General features: G+C 49.9%; 2 protein-coding genes across 5 annotated transcripts in view; one reads left to right on the forward strand and one right to left on the reverse strand.

Moving 5' to 3' along the window:
- Positions 1-72: 72 nt before the first annotated feature.
- On the reverse strand, positions 73-12,312 carry LOC110472250 (ATP-dependent RNA helicase DDX19B). Of its 2 annotated transcripts, XM_077788212.2 has the most exons (12): positions 12,208-12,312; positions 11,240-11,288; positions 10,822-10,875; positions 9,822-9,957; positions 7,951-8,043; positions 7,259-7,361; positions 6,225-6,339; positions 5,891-6,068; positions 4,688-4,925; positions 3,524-3,686; positions 2,290-2,481; positions 73-1,874 (listed from the first exon to the last, which is right to left on the reverse strand). In XM_077788212.2, exons 1-12 carry the CDS (start codon positions 12,262-12,264, stop codon positions 1,813-1,815), a joined length of 1,440 nt encoding a protein of 479 aa, XP_077644338.2. In that variant the 5' UTR covers positions 12,265-12,312; the 3' UTR covers positions 73-1,812. The 2 variants fall into 2 exon arrangements, with proteins under 2 accessions (XP_077644338.2, XP_085415158.1); XM_085559032.1 differs by lacking the exons at positions 10,822-10,875; positions 11,240-11,288; positions 12,208-12,312 and adding an exon at positions 10,480-10,635.
- A 4,917-nt stretch (positions 12,313-17,229) lies between these two features.
- Positions 17,230-19,803, forward strand: part of VWA5B1 (von Willebrand factor A domain containing 5B1) — a 28,016-nt gene continuing 25,442 nt past the window's right edge. The window contains exons 1-2 of one of the 3 annotated variants that reach the window (XM_085559041.1): positions 17,230-17,483; positions 17,693-17,847. The gene's annotated coding sequence lies outside the window, so the exon portion shown is untranslated. Of the gene's footprint in view, positions 17,484-17,692; positions 17,848-18,111; positions 18,242-19,803 lie in introns of those variants that run through there. The other 2 variants (XM_085559043.1, XM_085559042.1) reach the window with 2 other exon arrangements.

The following is a 19,803-nucleotide window of genomic DNA, read 5'->3' on the forward strand; positions in this document are numbered from 1 at the left end:
TTTGACTGAGAATGTCCTTACTGAGGCTTTTAAACACCAACAAAGTTTTGAAGCAAGAAGTCAGCAAAGGGATTGTTCAGTATGTGTTCTTTAATTCCAATTAAAAGTACATTAGAAACAGCACACAGGACCAGCAGCAGCTTCCATGACAATTGAACCCAATACTCTGCTGTCACCAGGTCATTCAACTGTACCAGGAAAGTAGGTGATTAAATCAAGTCTTCCACTCCACACGCAAGCACTCACTCACCTGCCACTTTAAATAGGATTCCAACAGAATAAAAATAGATACACCCCAGAATACAAAAAGTTTAATTTTAAGCTGTTTTTTTTTCTTCACTAAAGCCTTTATACAAATTGATAAAAGGGTGCACAATTTCCTAAAATTTTAGGTACATTTTAAATGAGCCTTTTTTTACTTGGTAAAAGGATCCATATTCCTGTCTTTGAACAGAATATGATGGCCAAAATTGCAAAGAAAACACTTCAGTTTAAATTTACAGTTTATACATTTGTCTTGACATGATTCCCATGCTGAGTAGCAGGCCCATGGCTGCTCACGCACGTCCCATTTCCCCCCAACAAAGAGCTGTGCACCCTAAGTCCTGGTTCAGGAGCCTCCTTCTCCTGGAGACTGGGCTGGGGGAACAGCCCCCAGTGTCCAGCTGTGTGCACAAGAGTGGTCCCAACACACAGGAGGCGTCAACACTCCAGGAGCTGTGAATCCTTCCTTCTCCATGGAACACCCCGGGGCAGGGACCAACAACCTATTTTACACTATGGAGCACCTCCCACCTGCAATTTGGCTGAGCAATGTAACTCAGACTCTGCTACCGAAACGTACTGCAACAGGTGAATTTGGTGTTCTAAGGGTACATTGTTTTGGTCAATCCAGGCTATCTTTTAATCCTGTACGTGATGGGTGAAGCTCAACAGCTCTGTACATTACCCGTGCTGAGCTTCACAGCACGGTGTATTTAATCACAGGGTGAATTTCATTCACAGAGGTGAATTTAATCAGGCAATCCATTAGTACAGTTCCCTTCATACTGCCCCTCCCACCCCACCCACCCACACCACAGCCAGGTTAAACACTTGGGATGAACTCCTGTAGCGTCACCACCACCCATGTCACGGAGAGCGGCCATCCCAAAAATTCCAGGACAAAGGAAAAGAAAATACTGCCCAGCAAAGCGACACGGCACCTATGTTTGCGAGTAGGAGCTACTGGAGACATCCTCAGAACAATTTATGTAGGGAAAAGCAGGGCAAATCCATCAGAAAGCCAGAAATGAGTCTTAAAGAGCTCAGGGGAGAGCCAAAGAGAACGACATCCTAGTTTGTACAAGTATTTAGCCAAAAACCAGCTGCCTTGTTTGGGGTTTTTAGGTTTTCTTTTTTTTTTTTCCTTTCCTTGTGTCCATTATGTATTCAGCTGTTGAATTTAAACTGATCAGGTTAATGCTGCACATTATTCCAATTGAAGACAATCACGGGGTTTTTTTCTTTTACAATTTTAGATAATTCCCTATTGCCTCTCTTTTGGCAAGTGTATTTCTCAGAATTCCAAAGATCATCCAATTTTAAGGCTAAACTAAGAAATGTTAAAAGCTTCTGTAAACATTTCCTCTTCCTCCCCATAGTTGCACAATTTGAAGTCCAACTGCAATTTTGAAAATGAGGTAATTTTTGTGTACTCATATCTTGGAGTCCTGTTCAGGACGAGCTGAGAGGCTGTGCCAATCCAAACGCTGATCCAATTGTAGTGGGAGAGCTTCCACAGCAGGGCACATACCAGTTCCAGCAGCTATTTCAGTTATTAATCTTCTCAATTTCATCCAAGTCATCAGTATCCAATTTATTTATCTTTTTGTCTGGGAAAGAAGATAAATAGGTCAGATTTTGTAACACTGAGCAGAGAAGGGAACTGTTCTCCTCAGCTGGACCTGAGTTCTGGTTTATCAGGGAATGTTCAGTCAAAATAAAAATTAAAACTGTTTCCTTTTATCAAAGACCCATCTGGGTACTGCAGTGTTACCCACCACCTCTGGAAAATCCTGGATATTCAAGGACTATGCAGGCAGACAGCAAACACAGCTTGATTTATTCTGCTCCTGTCACAGGCAGCAGGTCACAATCCCAAGTGATGCTACACCAAACACTCCTGCTGGGCTCCTCTGCCACCCATTTAAGGCTCAACAAACACCCTTAGACCTGCTCAGCATCCAACAAGTCAAATTCTGCAGTGATTCAACAGTTTAGAGAAAGGAGAAAGCTGAGGGTACGTACTGAAATGTTCCTGGATTCTGTTGAGAATGTTCATGCTGTGCTTGCTGTCCACCATGTTAATGGCCAGCCCTCGCTTGCCAAAGCGGCCGGTGCGGCCGATGCGGTGCAGGTAGGTCTCGTTGTCTGGGTTTCCATCCTTATCCACAGGCAAGTCAAAATTGATAACAACGGAGACCTGCTCTACATCAATCCCTGACAAAAAGAAAGCATTGGGTTACACAACTTCACTTAAATCTTTCTGGAGCAGGAACAATACTCACCCTCTGAAATGGAGCTTTTCCACAAAATCCTCACAGAGTGGAAATAAAATCTATCGAGCTCTTAGGGCAGAGAGTCCCCACTGAAACAGCCGAAGGCACTTAAATATTTTGGAAATTCTACCAGCACTTAAATATTTCAGAAACTCTCTCCTTCCCTGCAAATCTTTAAAGACCACTTGTTTTTTTCCAAGTACGATCCTGTCTTAACTGTTCTGGGATGTCAAATTACACCATGAATTCCTACTGGGATAGTGAACTGGATTTCACTATTTTTCAGTTTTCTGTACTTGGGCACACGTTCACTGCAAACCCTGAATGTCAGCAGCACAAGGCAGGCTTGGTGCCAGACTCTCACAGGATGGACTTTTTCATCTCAAGCAGCAGGAAGCCAACAAGCAATCCCATGTTTACCCACAGGCACACAGTGTAAGGACACCAATTACTCCCAGCTGGAACACCTGAGGATGTAAATTCTTCCTGTGAAGAATGGGAAGTGTTATCTAAGGAAGTGTTGCTTCCAGTGCTGCCCTCCCTGTGATGCCTCTTCAGGCTACCTACAATCAGAGGCCAGACAAAATAAAGGGAATAAAACGTGGGTGTAGTTACTGAAGGGCCTTCAGGTACATTTTGGGCAGACAAACTCCCCCAGGGGCTACACCAGTAGCCAGTTTTTACTTTAAAGTTTGGTTTGTTTGCATATTGGGGGTTAATCCTTCTGTTACAGCTTCAGGTAATGAAGTAATTTACCCCAAGTTTGCTCCCCCAGCTCCCTTTTGTTTAATTTCCCGGGGCCTGAGGCAGTGAGATGTCCTTGACTGCCAGGCCTGGAGGGGAATTGTTGTGTGTGCCCAAAATGGGAGAGCAGCAGCGGAGTTTGGAGCTCTGCACTAAAGAACGGCAGGATTACAAATAGATGAAAAATATGAAAGCCAAAATCCTAGGGCATCACCTGGCCCCATTCCTCCACATCCTACCTCTGGCACAGACGTTTGTGGTCACCAGCACCTTCTCCTTGCCCTCCCGAAAGCGCTCGATCACGGCAGCTCTCTGCTCCACCATCATCTCCCCGCTGAGCAAGGCCACCTGGTGGCCCTCCCGGGACAGCTCCGCCGCCAGCCACCCCGCCGTCTTCCGAGTCTGCAACACACAGCCAGCCCCACGTCACGAGGGGGCTTTAATGCTGGGAAGAACAACAAACCTCTCTGGGGCCCACTGGAAGCTCTGTGGCTGCTCAGTTTTTGTCTCCCTTACAAACTGGATCAGAAGGAGGACAATACACCTCAGGCACCACAGGAGCCCCTGATTAATAAGACATGTTTTCTTTGTGCTCTGCTCCTTGGATTTCACTCTGCTGGAGACTGACACTACATGTGTACACTGAAAACTCATGAAACTTGTCACAAAACCACAACTACTCAGCTTGGAAAATGGCAGAGTCAGACCTGAATGTAGTTGTGAAATCCCATAGAGGCTCTGCACAGCCTTGAATTAAACAGTTTTCTGAGCTCCAATTATGTCTTGAGACAGCCTAAAAGCAAACTGCTGTAGCGGATTCCAAACACTTTCATCCTGTCTGAGCTCACTTTGCCTGGCTGTTCTGTGCTGTCAGCACTGATTTTTCCCTAAAAATTATCATGGTGGCTTTCAGAAAAAGAAAACCAAGTCTCAGTACGATTCACAGTGAGATCTCACAGGTGTATCCTCAATTACCTGAGGGAAATGAAGTCCCAGGGACAGCCCTGTATCAGCTAGAGAAGCAAAAGACTTCTCAATCCCTCATTATGCCCTATCTTCATCCATTTTCCAACCCCACTTTTTTTTTTTTTTTTTTTTTCCCCAGCAGTTCAAAGTTTTTGAAAAATGTTCATTACTCTGATCTTTGCTTCAGAGGACTTAAGGGGTAACAGTGACTGTTCAGGAATAAAAAAGTCCAGTGCTGTCTCCTGGATGGACAAACCCAGGGAATCAAACCAGCCATCGCTAACGTGGCTTTCAGGATTTCACTCAAAGAGGAGCCAGAGAAGCCAGAAAGGGCAATTTTGTTCTCAGCTCCTTTCTGGAAACCATGTCTGGCTTGGTTTTAGCACCTGCAGGCTCTGAGGGGGTCGCTAGGACTAACATTCCCTGGAAGCACTCACATGGCAGAAGATCATGGCCTGGGCGATGGTGATGGCGCCGTAGATGTTACAGAGAGCCCGGAACTTCTCATCTCTGTTATTGCACAGAACATAATACTGCTTGATGGTGTCCAGGGTCTCCTCCTCACGCTTCAGTTTGATAATGTTTGGGTCAGGAACAACTTTTTGAGCAAACTTCCACACAGAATCCTCAAAAGTGGCTGAAAACAGGAGCATCTGGCAGTCCCTGGGCAGCATTCTGAAAGAGAGAGAGAAATAGGGAGGGTTCCCACACAACACTATGATCTCCTGATATCCTGATGGAATTCAAGCTACAGGCAAAGAAAAGCCATAATGCTGGAACCAGTTATTTCCGTGGCTGGAAAGTCTTCAACCAATCTTACTCACCCATGATCACTCCCTCACGGACCGCAGGCATCCAGACTTATCTTCTTAAAATGGAATAAACCCTGCTCGAGGGACAGGATTTTTATTGTGTAAGGTGGCCAAGAAGGCCAACAACATCCTGGTCTCTATCAGGAATAGTGTGGCCAGCAGGAGCAGGGAGGTCATTCATCCCATGTACTTGGCACAGGGCTGCACCCTGAGCACTGTGTCTGGTTCTGGCCCCTCAGTTTGGGAAGGACGTTGAGATGTTTGAGCATGTCCAGAGAAGGGCAACAAGGCTGGTGAGGGGCTTGGAACACAAGCCCTGTGAGGAATGTCTGAGGGAGCTGGGGCTGTTTAGCCTGGAGAAAGGGAGACTCAGGGGTGACCTTATCACTCTCTACAATTCCCTGCAAGGTGGTTGTGGTCAGGTAGGGGTTGGTCTCTTTCTCCAAACAGCAACTGACAGAAAGAAAGGACACAGTCTCAAGCTGCGTCAAGGGAAATATAGGTTGCATAGTAGGAAAAAGTTTTTTATGGAAAGCGTGATCAAGTACTGGAACTGGAGTTACCATCTCTGGATGTGTTTAAAAAAAGACTGGACATGGCACTTGGTGCCATGGTTTAGTTGAGGTGTTAAGGCATGGCTTGGACTCAATGATCTTGTAGATCTGTTCCAACCTGGTGATTCTGTGAAATGAAACTGCTTGTCAACCCCTGCCACTGTGCCTCTATGAACCCCCTGGACTAAAGCCAATCTGTCATTTCAATCCTGTTGCTTCACTGGTGAGGACACCGGTCCTGACTGCAGCCCCACTGTCCTGTGTCCCTCCATACCTCTGAATGCGGATGCTCTGGTCCTGGTGGCCCTGGGTGGCGATCATCACGTCTGCCTCATCCAACACGAACACCTTGATCTTCTTGGGATCGATGAACTTCAGTTTGGAACACCAGTCCAGCACGGTGCCAGGTGTGCCGATTACAATCTGCTCTGAGATCTTCTGCCCTCTCTCCACTGCCGAGACAGAAGGAAGGGCTGCTCTAGGGGGGCTGTGCAGACAGGGAAATGTTTTGGCCCTCTCTGACCAAGCTATTTCACCACCTGCCTGCTCTGGTGCACCTGAGGAGCATCACTCCCTCATTCCTGTTTGTGGCGTTTCCCCTTACTCACGTTTGTTGCCTCGGACAGCATATGCAAGTTTCAGCTCCGGGTAGAAGTTTCCCATCTGCTCAATCACTTTTCCTGTTTGAAGTGCCAGCTCGTATGTTGGGGAAAGGCACAAACACTGGAGGAACAGAAGGATAATGAGTGAGGTGATTAACATCCAAGGCAACACTATCACACCTACTTTTTAAAATCCTTGCTGAAGTTTTCTTCAAGATGAACATGCAAGTGGCTGAACAGTTTCTCAACCATCCCATGAGGAAATCTGATTTTAAAAGTCCCTCTCCAGGCATTGGCTGCTCTGTTCTCACAGTTACCTTCTCTTCCACCCCAAACCCACTTACCCCCTTCAGCCTGCACAATTTCTCTAAGTCCTCTCAGAAAGATTTAACTCCTCACATGTGGGAAATGGATTTATAGAAAATTCTCAAAGTTTGATAGAAGATTCACATAGTATATATTTGTATGCAAACTTTGAGGTAAGAAATGTTGACTTAAAAATGTTATAAAATAGGAAAAACGTTGAGAGAAATGGAACTAGAAACAAGTTTTAAAAATGACTTTATAAATAAGACTAGATATTTTGGAGAAATAGAACTATGGAAGATATATTGTAGTAAGACTTATGAGGAGTAATTTGAGATTATTAGTTTTAAGGTAATTGCAGTATGGTGTGATAAAAGTAGATAAGCTAAGAAATGTTGATAACGTTTTGTAATTAAGAAATAGCTTCTGATTGTGACAGCATGAATTATAACATCTGTATTATCTCACCCTTCACACACTCACAGAACAATGGCATCCTGTGTGCTGCACAGGAAGGACCGACAGGAACAAGCTTTGAGCAAAATCCACATCTTTTGCACTGAAGGCATTTTGATAAATCCCCAAACCTCCATCCCCTTCAAGCAGTTCAAAGAAATGTCACCATGGCTCCATCAAGCCATGGATTTACATCTGAAGGCCTCCCAGCAGCTCAGCTCTTCACTAGATGGCACTGCACCGCCAGGGTGAAACACGCCCACATCCCCAGACTTTACCTGTGGATACTTGTTCCCAGGCTCAACCCTGCTGAGCATGGCCAGGACGAAGGCAGCGGTCTTGCCAGTACCGGACTGCGACTGCGCGATCAGGTTCTGCGGGCTGGGGGCACAGCAGGCACAGCTCAGAGCGTGGAGCACCATGGTGGCATCTGAATCCTGTCACATTTACCCCTGCTCTGGATCCATGGCCAGCCTGACCAGCTACACCCCATGGGGCAGGAATTACTTCCTGCCCAACACTCCCCTTCAGCATTTCTCAGTTACGGAGATTTGGAAGGAGAACTGTGGTTATCTCTCAGTAATTTTCCATCTCACACATCTTCCCCAGTGTCCCAGTACCTCACACGTTCCAGCTCAGGGTTGTGGAGAAGAAAATCAGCACCTAAGTTACTTGTACCCACTCAGGATTTCTGAGCCATTTCCTATTATTTCTTCCCAAATGAATGAGGAAAATGGCAATGACCTCCCAAACCCCACAGCATCACATGCTCAGTACCAGCCCTAGGAAAGACTAATCCATGGCTGCTGTCACATAGTTAATAACCACAGCAACACTGTGACACAGGCACCCTTTCTCCACTCCCTGACAGTTTCCCCATCACCCTCCTCCCATCCAAAACTCAGGAGCAGCACATTGAACCTTTCAAATCCTTCTATTCTGGTAGAGAGTAGGAAGAAGGTGTACATACGGTTCAGCAAGCATCATGGGCAGGGCATTCTCTTGGATCTTAGATGGTCTGTTGAAGCCCATGGCATAGACTCCTTGCAGGAGCTGTGGTTTCCTGAAAAGAAAAAATTTTTATCGTGACCTATTTAAATCCATTTAGTTTTCATTTGTGTAGAAAAATGTGAGAAAAACCCTCAAGAAGACATCCTAGAGCTGTCCCTGTTACAATCCCACCTGTGAAACAACTATGGTCAGCATCTGGAACCATAAAGGACAGCAGGAAGTCTGGACAGGAAGCTTTCCAAAAACTCCTGGATTTAAAAAATCACCCTACCTGTTCCAGCTCGAGGGCAAAACCTGTGTCTAACCTGTGCTTTTTCCAAAGCAGCTTTTCAGACAATGCAGGAACCACAGAGCACAAAAATCCTGTCTTTCAGGCCAGTCCCATTTCCTCAGCCATGCCTAATCTTTGTGCCAAAATGATCACTCCTCGATGACTCAAACGTGGGACAAAGTGTGAGGAACAGGACGAAGGGATCATGAGATCCTTGCAAGGACTTCAGAAGTGGTGTGGATTCTGTAATTCAGCTGAGCGGTGCTGGCTCAGGTAAATGACTGATAATCAGCTCAGTTTGCTGTGACTACACCTTGTGATCCCTGGCTGCAAGCCAGCCCTCACACCCAGAACTGCGTGGTGACACTGCTGGCCAGCAAACTGATCTGCTACTTTCTCTCAAGGGAGCTTTCTACTCTCAGCAGACACTTGTGTAGACAAGGAGACCCCAGAACAACCTAAATCTGGGTTATGGTGCTGGAAATTCTCAGCTGATGGCCCCCAAGTGCTGCCTGGATGCTGTGAGTGCTCTCAGAAGGGCTCTCCTTTCAAAGGTTACAGGTCTCCTGCCCACACTTCCCACTGCAGTAACTTCCCATTCAGCACAACATGCTTTTGCCAAAATCCTGTATTACTTTCCAACGATGGCTGGAACAAAAGCTCTTTGAAAATGTAACCTTGTTCTGCTCCAAGCAAGGACAGACAAAGCCCAACTCTGCACCAGTTACCAAGGATACCCCGAGTCGTAACAAAATGAAGACTCAATTAGGCTGGCTGTCCCTGTCATTAACTCCCTGGGATTGTTTGCCTTTTGAAACACAGGAATGAATTAGTCTAACAGGCACTGCAGGACCGCAGCTTCTTTTTGTAGACATTCAACCACAAACACTAAAAAGCAAAACATCCTGGCATTTCATGGGGAGAAGGCTCTTTAGCTCCTGTTTTCCTGCGGAGCTTGTAGAGCAACAAACCTGAGATCAGTGCAAGCATGACAATCCCAACAGGACGCACTCTTCAGCATAATAATACATATATCCATCAACCTTGCCTTAAACACAGTTATCATCCCTTGAAAGCTGCACAGGTAGAAGTTTTCAATGGGAGGGAAGTCAGAAAATACTGGTCTCTCCAGTACATAAATCCAGTATTGCTGGAAAAGATAAGCTGTTCCCTCTGTTTTTCACTGCTGTTTTTTTGGATGAAAACCCCCACCAGGCACCCAGATAAACCAACTCTCCTTGCATTTAAATAATAAAAATGATACACTCACTTATTAATGACATGTTGGCAGTAACCTGAAACACAAACCCATGTGCTTTTAAGGGGTATCTCCTATGCCACCAGGGAATTTTTTAGGACATGAGGAAAGGCTCCAGCTACCTGATGGGCTCCAAACTCACATCTGCTCTGGCAGTTATAACAGAACTACTCTCTCCCCGAGTTTGTCCCCATGACAAACTGAAAAATCCAGTTATAAGGGAGGCTATTTAATATATCTGATCCCAGGATTTAAGAGCTCCATGCAGAGAAGCCTCTGGCTCATCCCAGCAGGTACTTACAGGCGCAGCTCCTCGAAAGACTTGACAGAGTAGAGGGGTGATGTGGGGTCCCTCTGCAGCACCTCCACTTGATTTGTGGTGTCAACCAGGTTACTGCGGATCAGCTTGTTCAGTAAGGACTGGGCAGCTCTGTCCTCTGGGAAAGGAGGTGGAAAACATAAATCCATCAGTCACAGCCTGTTCCAGGTCTTGCTCCCACTGAACTGAGCCACTTAAAAGGGACAAAATCCCTCCAAATACTGAAATTGTTCATTAGAGTGTAATGGCTTGAAGAGCCCAAATCTCTTGGATGAGACATCGAGAGATCCCAGAGACTGCCCCATTTAATACCCAGGGAGACAAATCAAATGAGCATTATTCTGAGGGGGACTTTAACAGATCCAGATCTCTGCTTATTAAGATTATTTTAGCTTGGCATCTACTTGGGACAGGGTCAGGCCTCCTCAACCCTCACTCTGACATGTGGGCAGACACCTCCTAAGGTTTTATTTTTAAGGAAGGTTTGAGGATAAATGGTAGTTTTAAAGATATCAGAGCTGAAACACAAGGGCTGAGGATAAGGGAGATCCAAACGAGGTTAAACTGCTGCACTTTGGGGTTTTGCTACTAAATCTGTTTCCTAAAACCACCCTCTGAAAGAATGTGAGCCTTTACCCACCTCTGAGCAGCCACTGCATAAACGCAACTTGTTGGTTGCTACAGCAATCCCAGCTCCAGGTTATCCAACTGCTCCTGTATCCAGTCCTGCCTTGAGGATACTGCTATCCCCTTATTTCTCTCCACTCTAATCCAGGAGTCTCCCAAGTTATTACAGGACACAATGCCTTTAAAAGTGTTATGGAGGAAGGACATGTCTTACAATTAAGTCCTTGGGGCCGGATACAAGATCAGCGGTCCTGAGACATAAGGCAGACTTACTTTAAGTATATATTCAATCAATATAATGATAATTAAATGAAATTAATTGCCTTGCCAAAGCTTTTTTCAGGAAGGCACTTACCCTTCTCCTCATCCTCCGTCTTCTCCACATTGTCATCTGCCTTGACAACGGCACCTGAATTGGAACAGTTACGGGGGGCACGGGTGAGCTCAGGCCTCAGGAGCAGCCCACACCCCCAGAGCTTTGGAATATCCTTGGAAAAGCTACAAACCAGCTCATTCCCCTGAGGAAAACTGCCCTGCTGCACTGCTGTGCAGAAAAAACCCAAACATCAGCTCCAAGTGCAGTTTAGCAACCACACCATTGGATTTTGCTCACACAACTCCCTGAGACACCAAAATATTTAGTCCGATCTGCTGCCTAATCTCAGCTCTTCTGGCATCTCATGATTTATCAGGAATTTACTTTGGCAGTGCTCTGAACCCCCACAGGGAAACATTCCCCCCTTTCCGAGCCCATCTGAGCAGCTGGAACTCACCATTGGCATCTGGTTTGGTTTTTTCATCCTTCAGGTGTAAAGTGCTCAACTAGAAATGAGGAAAAACACAAAATCAGAGAAATTCAAATATAGCTCCCTATATTCTAATTTCAGCCAGGAAAACCCAAGCTTTGGATTTATCAAGTGTTGCACAAACCCTGTTCAACTGGAAGGGATGAAGATACAAGAGGAACTTGATTTCAAGAGTTTTAATACTACTATTTCTAAGCAGAAGTTTTAGCAGACACACAAGTTTTTTTAAGCTGTAATGACAACAAAGGGAAGGGGTTGTTTTCCGTCTGTAGCTTCCACTCCCTAATAGCTCCGCTGATGGAAAATGGGAGAAAATCAGCATTCCAGGATGGAAACAGGAACCATGCACTGTCCTGGCTGGCACAAGCTGCCCCAGGATGAGTTTATTTCACCACCTGAGATGTGCAGGAACAGCTGCTCCGAGGGTCTTCCCCACATCCTCACTGAGTGTTATGTGCTCAAGCACAGAAAAAATAGAAAACATTTTTTCTGAGGTACAAGGTTACGTCTTTTCATTTTAAAAACATGAGAAAAGTAGGGATTTTTTGGATGCTGGAAGGCAAAGCTGAGGTTGGGTGAGTGCCTGAAGCGGTGCAGTGTCTAGATGGAGGGTGAGGGGGACCGCAGGGACGTCTTTGCCCTCTGGATACGCAAAAAAATGGATGAAAGCGAAGAAATTTTTAAAAATAATGGCAAGTAAATAAACAAATAAAGAAATTAAAACTGGGGGTTTGCTTCTAAAGGAAGAGCCCAAGCCCAGGGACAATCGGATACCCTGGGCCCTCCCTGCCCCCATGGCAGAAAATGGGGCGAAAAAGGATTTCTGCCACCGCTGCTCAATGTGAGGAGGAGGCGGGGCCGCGCGGCCCGGGGACCCCGCACCGCCGGGCCGGGCCGGCCATGGCGAGCCCCCGTGAGCCCCGGCGCGCACTCACCGACTCGGCCGCCGCCTCCTGCTCGTCCACGGCCAGGGCCCAGGAGTCGGTGGCCATGGCCGGCCCGGGGTGGCCGCAGCAGCCGCGATGGCGCCGGGCGGGAGCGGCGCCTGCGCGCCGGCCCCGCCCGGCCCCGCCCGGCCCCGCGAGCCGCGGCCGCGCACGGGCGTTCCGGGCACCGCGCGTTCCGGGCGGCGCGGAGAGGGCGTGGGTGAGGGCTGGCAGCGGGCTGTGAGTGAGGAGAGAGTGACCCTGTGGGGCTGTGAGCTCTGAGTGGGGAGAGAGTGACCCTGTGGGGCTGTGAGCCCGTGTGCTGTGGGGCTGTGAGCTCTGTGGGGCTGTGAGCCCTGTGGGGCTGTGAGCCCTGTGGGGCTGTGAGCTCTGTGAGGCTGTGAGCCCTGTGGGGCTGTGAGCCCTGTGCAGTGTGGGGCTGTGAGCTCTGTGGGGCTGTGATCCCTGTGGGGCTGTGAGCTCTGTGGGGCTGTGAGCCCGTGTGCTGTGGGGCTGTGAGCTCTGTGGGGCTGTGAGCTCTGTGGGGCTGTGATCCCTGTGGGGCTGTGAGCCCTGTGGGGCTGTGAGCCCTGTGGGGCTGTGAGCCCTGTGCAGTGTGGGGCTGTGAGCTCTGTGGGGCTGTGAGCCCTGTGCAGAGTGGGGCTGTGAGCTCTGTGGGGCTGTGAGCTCTGTGGGGCTGTGAGCTCTGTGGGGCTGTGAGCCCTGTGCAGTGTGGGGCTGTGAGCCCTGTGGGGCTGTGAGCTCTGTGGGGCTGTGAGCTCTGTGGGGCTGTGAGCTCTGTGCAGTGTGGGGCTGTGAGCTCTGTGGGGCTGTGAGCCCTGTGCAGTGTGGGGCTGTGAGCTCTGTGGGGCTGTGAGCTCTGTGGGGCTGTGAGCTCTGTGCAGTGTGGGGCTGTGAGCTCTGTGGGGCTGTGAGCTCTGTGGGGCTGTGAGCCCTGTGGGGCTGTGAGCCCGTGTGCTGTGGGGCTGTGAGCCCTGTGCAGTGTGGGGCTGTGAGCTCTGTGGGGCTGTGAGCCCGTGTGCTGTGGGGCTGTGAGCTCTGTGCAGTGTGGGGCTGTGAGCCCTGTGGGGCTGTGAGCTCTGTGGGGCTGTGAGCTCTGTGCAGTGTGGGGCTGTGAGCTCTGTGCAGTGTGGGGCTGTGAGCTCTGTGGGGCTGTGAGCTCTGTGCAGAGTGGGGCTGTGAGCTCTGTGGGGCTGTGAGCTCTGTGCAGTGTGGGGCTGTGAGCTCTGTGGGGCTGTGAGCTCTGTGGGGCTGTGAGCTCTGTGGGGCTGTGAGCCCGTGTGCTGTGGGGCTGTGAGCCCTGTGCAGTGTGGGGCTGTGAGCCCTGTGGGGCTGTGAGCCCGTGGGCTGTGGGGCTGGGCGGTCAGGTCCCCTGTATGTTGAGGGACACTGTGGTCAGGGGCCGGGTGCCCCGGACGCTGTGGGGCTGAGATCAGGACCCCGGTATGATCTGGGCTCAGCCTGTGTCTCACACGATGTGGGGCTCTGTCCCGGGCCATCCCTGGGGGTCAGGCCCTCCATGTGGGGTGGGGCCGGGGCTGTGCCCTGTCTAGTTTGGGGCTGGGGGTCAGGCCCTGCTGTGCCATCTGGTGTGAGGCTGCAGCTTCTGTTTCCCATGGAATGGATCCCTTGGGAGCCAGGGCTGGGGGACAATCACACAGACACTGTGACATTTGCGAGGGAACTGCAGCTCCATCTCTGGAGCAGGGATGGAGGTGAAAACAAGGTAGAAGAATGAGTCATGGAGGTCTAGAAGTGACAGGAGCTGCAAGAGTAATTTCTGTCCTGTCTCCTGCTGTAGGGCAGGAGCCAGCTTAGACCTGGTATCAAACCTGTTCTTTAAAGGTCCTGGAATAAAGAGGAGTAAAAGGGAAAGTAGAAATGAAAGAAGTGTGGGAAGAGCCTGTGGGATTTCCTCGCTGGGCTGCTATTCCCTTCCTTGAGCCTTGTTTGACAGTGCAGCTCTCAAGGGCAGTCTGAATTTGTGTTTTTATTCCATGCAGCAGAACCAGTAAAATGGCCAAGCCTGCAGGTATCAGCCACAGGTTCCCAAACCAAGGATTATTTCCCTGACTCAGTATTCCCCCTCCCCTTTAATTAAGACACTTAATTTGTTCTCACAGCCTAAAACTTCCAACTTCCACAACATTTTCTCATCGGTGGAGATGAGATAGAGGTCGGTACAGTTGTTATTTCCTTCTGTGCTGAGAAATCTTATCCCAGGCAGTGCTGGACCCTTCACTGTTGCACTTCACACCCACCATAGTTGTTTTTTTCCTTAAAACTAAACCCTGTTATTATCAAATATTATCATCTAATGCTTTTCCATCTAATTCAGTTTCCTGCATGGAGGTGGTAGCCCCATGTCCCTCAATCTGTGGGGATTCCTCCCCAGCCCTACATGTGAACTTTGGGGTCTGGAAGTTTTATTTGTGGAGGTGACATGGCATTTTTTTTCCATGGCAACAGGAGGATGCTGAACACTGGAGCTGAATGCAAGAAGATTTTCAATAGGAAGAGAACAGGCAACCAAAGGCAACTCTGAGACATTAATTAGTTAATTAGGGTAAAAATAAAGATGAATGTGGGAAATCCCAGAGATTGACAGGCTCATGCTTCCAACTAAATGTTTTCTTGCAGACACACCTTCTATAAACACATTTAATTTGTCTTAGTCCCATTTTAGAGAGGGGAAAACAGTGATGCTGAGAAGAAGATAACTGTGATCAGGCAACACTGGCTGGGGGCAGATCCTTCCAACACCTCCTTTCTGCTCCTTGACCTTGGCTGCAGTCATTCCTTGGGATTTTCAGGGCTGTGCAGCCTGTCAGTGAGGTGTGACTGTGGTGGGTGTTTCTCTGTTCTGTCCATGAGGAAGGAGTTTTCTCCTCAGTCTGTGGAGCAAGGATGGGCTCCTGGAGGTATGGGTTTCCTGTGGGTTCCATGCAGGGTTGATTTTGCTGGAGACTCTGCTGTCATATAATTGCATATTTATTAATTTAAACATGAGATAAATATTCAGATTAGTTTAAATAAATGCTTAATTCTCCTTACCGGCAGACTTTGGCTGTGCTGGAATGAGAGATCTCACAATGGTGGAGGTTGGATGGTGGAATTCCATTGAAATTATCTCTGGTCCTTACACCCCAAACAGGTCAGAGTATTCCTTGCCCACACACAAACCTGCTGCAAGGAGAAAGCAGAAAAGAAGGAAGTGGAGGAGGAGGAGGAGGAGGCAGTCCCTGCCCAGCCCTGTCATTAATCATCACAGTCTCCCTACAGGGTGATTATTTGTTTCTTCAAGCATTCCAAGCTGAGGAAAATGGTATTTACATACAGAGCACACATGGAGATAATGGGAAGTGCTCATTGCTGTCCATCCAGCACGGGATTTGGTTTAGTATTTGGTTTTTTCTGGTTTGGGTTGTTTTTTTTTGTTTTTTTTTTTCCCAGTTTTGAGCCCATCTGAATCTCCCAGCTCAAGAGCACCACACTTGCACACTTGAGTGAGCTGGATAATGAGTCTGGAAAGCCTGTCCTGTGCTTGGCCAGTCCCAGAATCCACCCAGGCATGAACCTGGAAATATCCCTCTGTGGTGGTCAGAGATGCTGCTGTTGCCTGGCCCCAGGTGGGTAAAGACACAAGCTTCAAGATGGCACTTAGGTGACCTCAAATGCTACTTTTAGCTTGTCCCCGTCCCAATTTTGCCTTATTTATACCCATTTTTACCCATCCCCTCTCTCATTTATACCCAACCCATTCCCCACTGCTGCTCCCTGGGAGGGGCTGACCCTCACTGATGGTGGGGTGTCCTAGGCAAAGCCAACCTGGAGAAGATGAAGAGAAGCAAACACCAGCTGGAGACCCCTCGTGAGCTGTTCTGGGCAGCACTTTTGATCACCTCATTGATAACTGTGGTGATGCAGCTTCAGCATCAGCACTAAATATTAATTGCCCCCAAAACAACTCCATGTGTGTCTTCCTGAAGTCTCACACTTGCCTCATCCACCATGTCAGATGCTGCTTTATCTTCTAAACAAATACCCTGCTGCTACCCCATTTGTTGGTTTGAATCCCAGGATTTCTCCTGGCATATGTTATTTTCTTCCCAGAAGCCACAAGCTGTGGTAAACAAACATTTACAGACCTGGGTTTTTCCATGGCTGACTTATTTGTCTGGCAAGAACCATAAATTCTGGAGGTTCAGGGCTGAAGTCAGCCCTGGGAGCTGGGCTTAGGAAAAAATTCTTGAACAGGAATTTGTTTGTGGAATTTCTTGCCATTTCCTCTGAAACACATTGTTCTTGAGGAAGAGGATGGGTCATTAGGGGTGCCACACATCTGGTCATCCTGATCCTGAGGTGTGGATGTGCCCTCGGAGGCCAGGGGAGAAAGAGGAGCTTTACCCTCGGTATGCTCTGACCCAGGCGCAGTGTCCAGCTCTGCTTTGGGACAATGTCCAAGTCTGTGTCCCCCTCCAGCTGCCTCAGTTTCCCCTTTCTACAAGTTGTTTTTCCTGGGTTTAAGTGTAAGTTGCTCAGGGCAGGGACTGTATCCCACCAGGGACATCCCTCAGTGACAGCATCGCTCCTGTGGGGAGGGTCCTTCTAGATCCCCATGGGTGGGGGCTGTGGTTGAGGGGCTTTGGGTGTTCCTGGGGAGGAGAGGGGGCATGAGCTGAGGTGGGAATGGGGGCAACAGCAAGGGTGGAAGAGAGATCCAGCTCAGGGCTGCAGAGGAGGCCAGTGAGCGGTGATGCATCCTGGTTTTGGGGGGCTTTATGGTGCTTTCCTTCCTTTGAAAGAGAAAGGGGATGACAAAGGTGAATGCGGTGGGTTCTTCCCCTCCCGGCAACTGCTGCAGAAAATCCCGGCGAGACAAATCGCGGGGATGGGTAAGGGGAGTTTGCAGCCTCTTTTTTTTCCACCAGCCTGCCCAGCTCGGGGCGTCTCATCCGCCCGGATGGGCTTCGCCCCTCGCCCGTTCCCTCCCCTGCAGCCCCCGGGCTCAGGAGGGGAGCGAGGGGAGGGGGAAGCGCCAGGGTGTTCGAGGGGATTGTCATGGTTACCTCCCTGGCAAAACAAATGGCTCCACTGGGTGATGGTGATGGTCACCCAGACAGCTCCGGACACTTTGAGTCAGCGGTGGGGGGCGAGAGACCCACCCTGGGCATCCAGAAGCCCCCCATCCCAGGGGAGCCAGACACCCTCCCGGCTCCGGGCAGAGCCTCCCCGCCCGGGCACATGTTGCTGCAGCCGGTTCGGTAAGACCCTTCCTCGCCCCCCCGGGACCCCCGGACTCCCCGGTTTCCCCCAGCCCCGCTGCCCGTTGGGGAGGGTCCGGGAGCTGAAGCCACCGGTTGCTGAGGTGGCTGGTGGTGCAGCGCTCCCCCACCCCAAGCTCCGGCGCTTGCTCCTCTCCCTCTCCCTCCCTTTCCCTCTCTCCTCATCTCCCTCTCTCCCTGTCTTCCAGAGACAGCGCTCCGCCGCCGTGCCTGTCGCCTTCGGGATTCCTCCTGCCCCTCCTGTCCTCCCCAGCCCAGCCGCAGAGGGGCTGGAAGAGTGGGTGAAGTTGCTCCAACCCCCCCATCCCCTTCTTCCTTCTCCTCCTCCTCTCTCCCAGGAAAGGTAAGAAAAGCAGTGGCTACTCTCCAGTTGCTCCTGCACCTTTTTAGCTCCGCAGGGGTGGGTGTGAGGGGTGTGTGTGTGTGTCACTTCCCAAGGCTGTGCACAATCCCAGCACAAAGCCGCTCACTGAAGAAATCCCTGTCATAATATTTGTGCAGGCACAAGCCCACACTTTGCAAGCTGCTGCTTCCTAGCCTAGCTTTTTCCCAGCTGGATGGTGAGTCCCAGAACATCCCATCCCTCCCCAAAAATTGTACAGACATTAGTAGTGACTGTGTCCATCTCTGTGCAGGGATGGATGCGGGGCTGATGGACTGTTGCTGACATGGGCAACCAAGTGGGATTACCCATCTGTGGACACACTGTTTGGGGAAGGAGGAGTGACCTTGGCAGGGTGAGGGTCAAAACACTGAGACCTGCCTGGAATCCACCACACTGGCTGGGGCAGGGCAGGGCAGGACAGGGGTGGATGGAGAAGGGCTGGGCTGCTCCTGGGGGCCCTGTGTGTCTCCTTGGATTTGGATGCACCCCGAGCAGGAAGCAGACTGTCTGGCATGTTTAGCCCAGCTGAGGAGTGTCTGGGCCAACAGGCATAAAACCCCCACCTCTGGCTCAGCCCAGGGATCTTCCCCCCAACTGTGAGCCTGGCGAGGTTGGGGTTAACTAACCCCTGTGTCACAAATGTGTGATTAACAGCTCTGGGGAGGTGCTTGGGTCATGAATCTGTGAGACCTGTGAGGTCTGTGAGACCCAACTCTGTGGCCAGGCTGATGGTCCAAGACACTTGCCAGGGTTAAGGCTGACAGTCCCCAAAATCTGTCTCTGCCAGGGCTGTCAGTCATGTCCCAGCCTGGCACTATGTCACCTCAGAAAGGGGGACCTGGTTGCTTCCAGTGGGCTCTGGCAGGAGTAGTTGCTTCCCAACCTTTCCCCAGTTTCCATATCAGAGGCCTCAGGGTGTCCTTGGGGCCAGCAATCCTTGTCATTGCTGTGGCAGTGGGGGGCCCCTGTGGTCATCCTTTGGGGGCCTGCAGTGGCTGTTTTCCTGGTTTTCCACTAAGTGGGATATTCTGCTTGCAGTTTGAGGCAAGGGGAGGCTGGAGATGGGAGAGCAGTTCCTGTAGCTTTTGCTGAGAGTATCTCATAGGTCTGCCATGGTGGATCCATGGCTCTTCCAGATAGGACAGTGCTATGGGTGCTCGTTCAAACCCATTTCCTCCTATTCCTAGAGATATTCTGGGGGTTGATCCCAGTTGCCTGGCCAGGTTTGAGCCTTGTGCTTTGGGAGAAAGCAGCTGGAGGACTCCTGATGTCTTAGTCATGACCTGCAGTAATGTGGGTCAGGGTAAAGTCAGGTGTCCCTCAGCAGCTCCCTGAGCCTTGCAGCCCCTGAAAATCAGGGAGAATTCCCGAGGGTGACTCTACTTGAGAGCCCTGAAAGTTTGGGAAGTGCAAGGTTCCTCCTGTCTTGAGTTTGCAAACAGTGCCGAGTTTGTTTTCCCATGGAGATGGCCCGGGAATGCTGATGGGAGGCTGTGGTGCAACAGGCATCCTTGGCCAGCTCTGCCCACCGGTACATCTCCACAGGACACTCCGGCTGTCGTCATCCCGGCGAGCCACTGGATGTCAGTGTTGATTGAGACAGACGACGTGGAAGGAATATTTTGCCCAGCTGCAAAAAAACAGGCGTCCTCTGAGCAGTGGGGATGTGCCCCAGGTCTAGCTCGGACCTGGAGGCAAGGTCTCCAAGGGAACCCGTTTGTGGCCGGTCAGGGGTTACAGCAGGGCGGGACAGTGATTCAGCTGCTCAAAAATGCATCTGACGAAAGGTGTGACACCAGGGCTGGGCTTCACACGGCAGTCTTCCTGTCCTGGGGGGCAGGAGCAGCTGAGCTGCCCCTGATTTCTGCCCTTCAGGCAGCAGGGCTGAGTGGAGCTGTGTCGGGTTTTATCCCA

The sequence above is a fragment of the Lonchura striata genome, chromosome 21 (assembly GCF_050655825.1).
Source record: "Lonchura striata isolate lonStrDom1 chromosome 21, ASM5065582v1, whole genome shotgun sequence".
Lineage (NCBI taxonomy): Eukaryota > Metazoa > Chordata > Aves > Passeriformes > Estrildidae > Lonchura > Lonchura striata.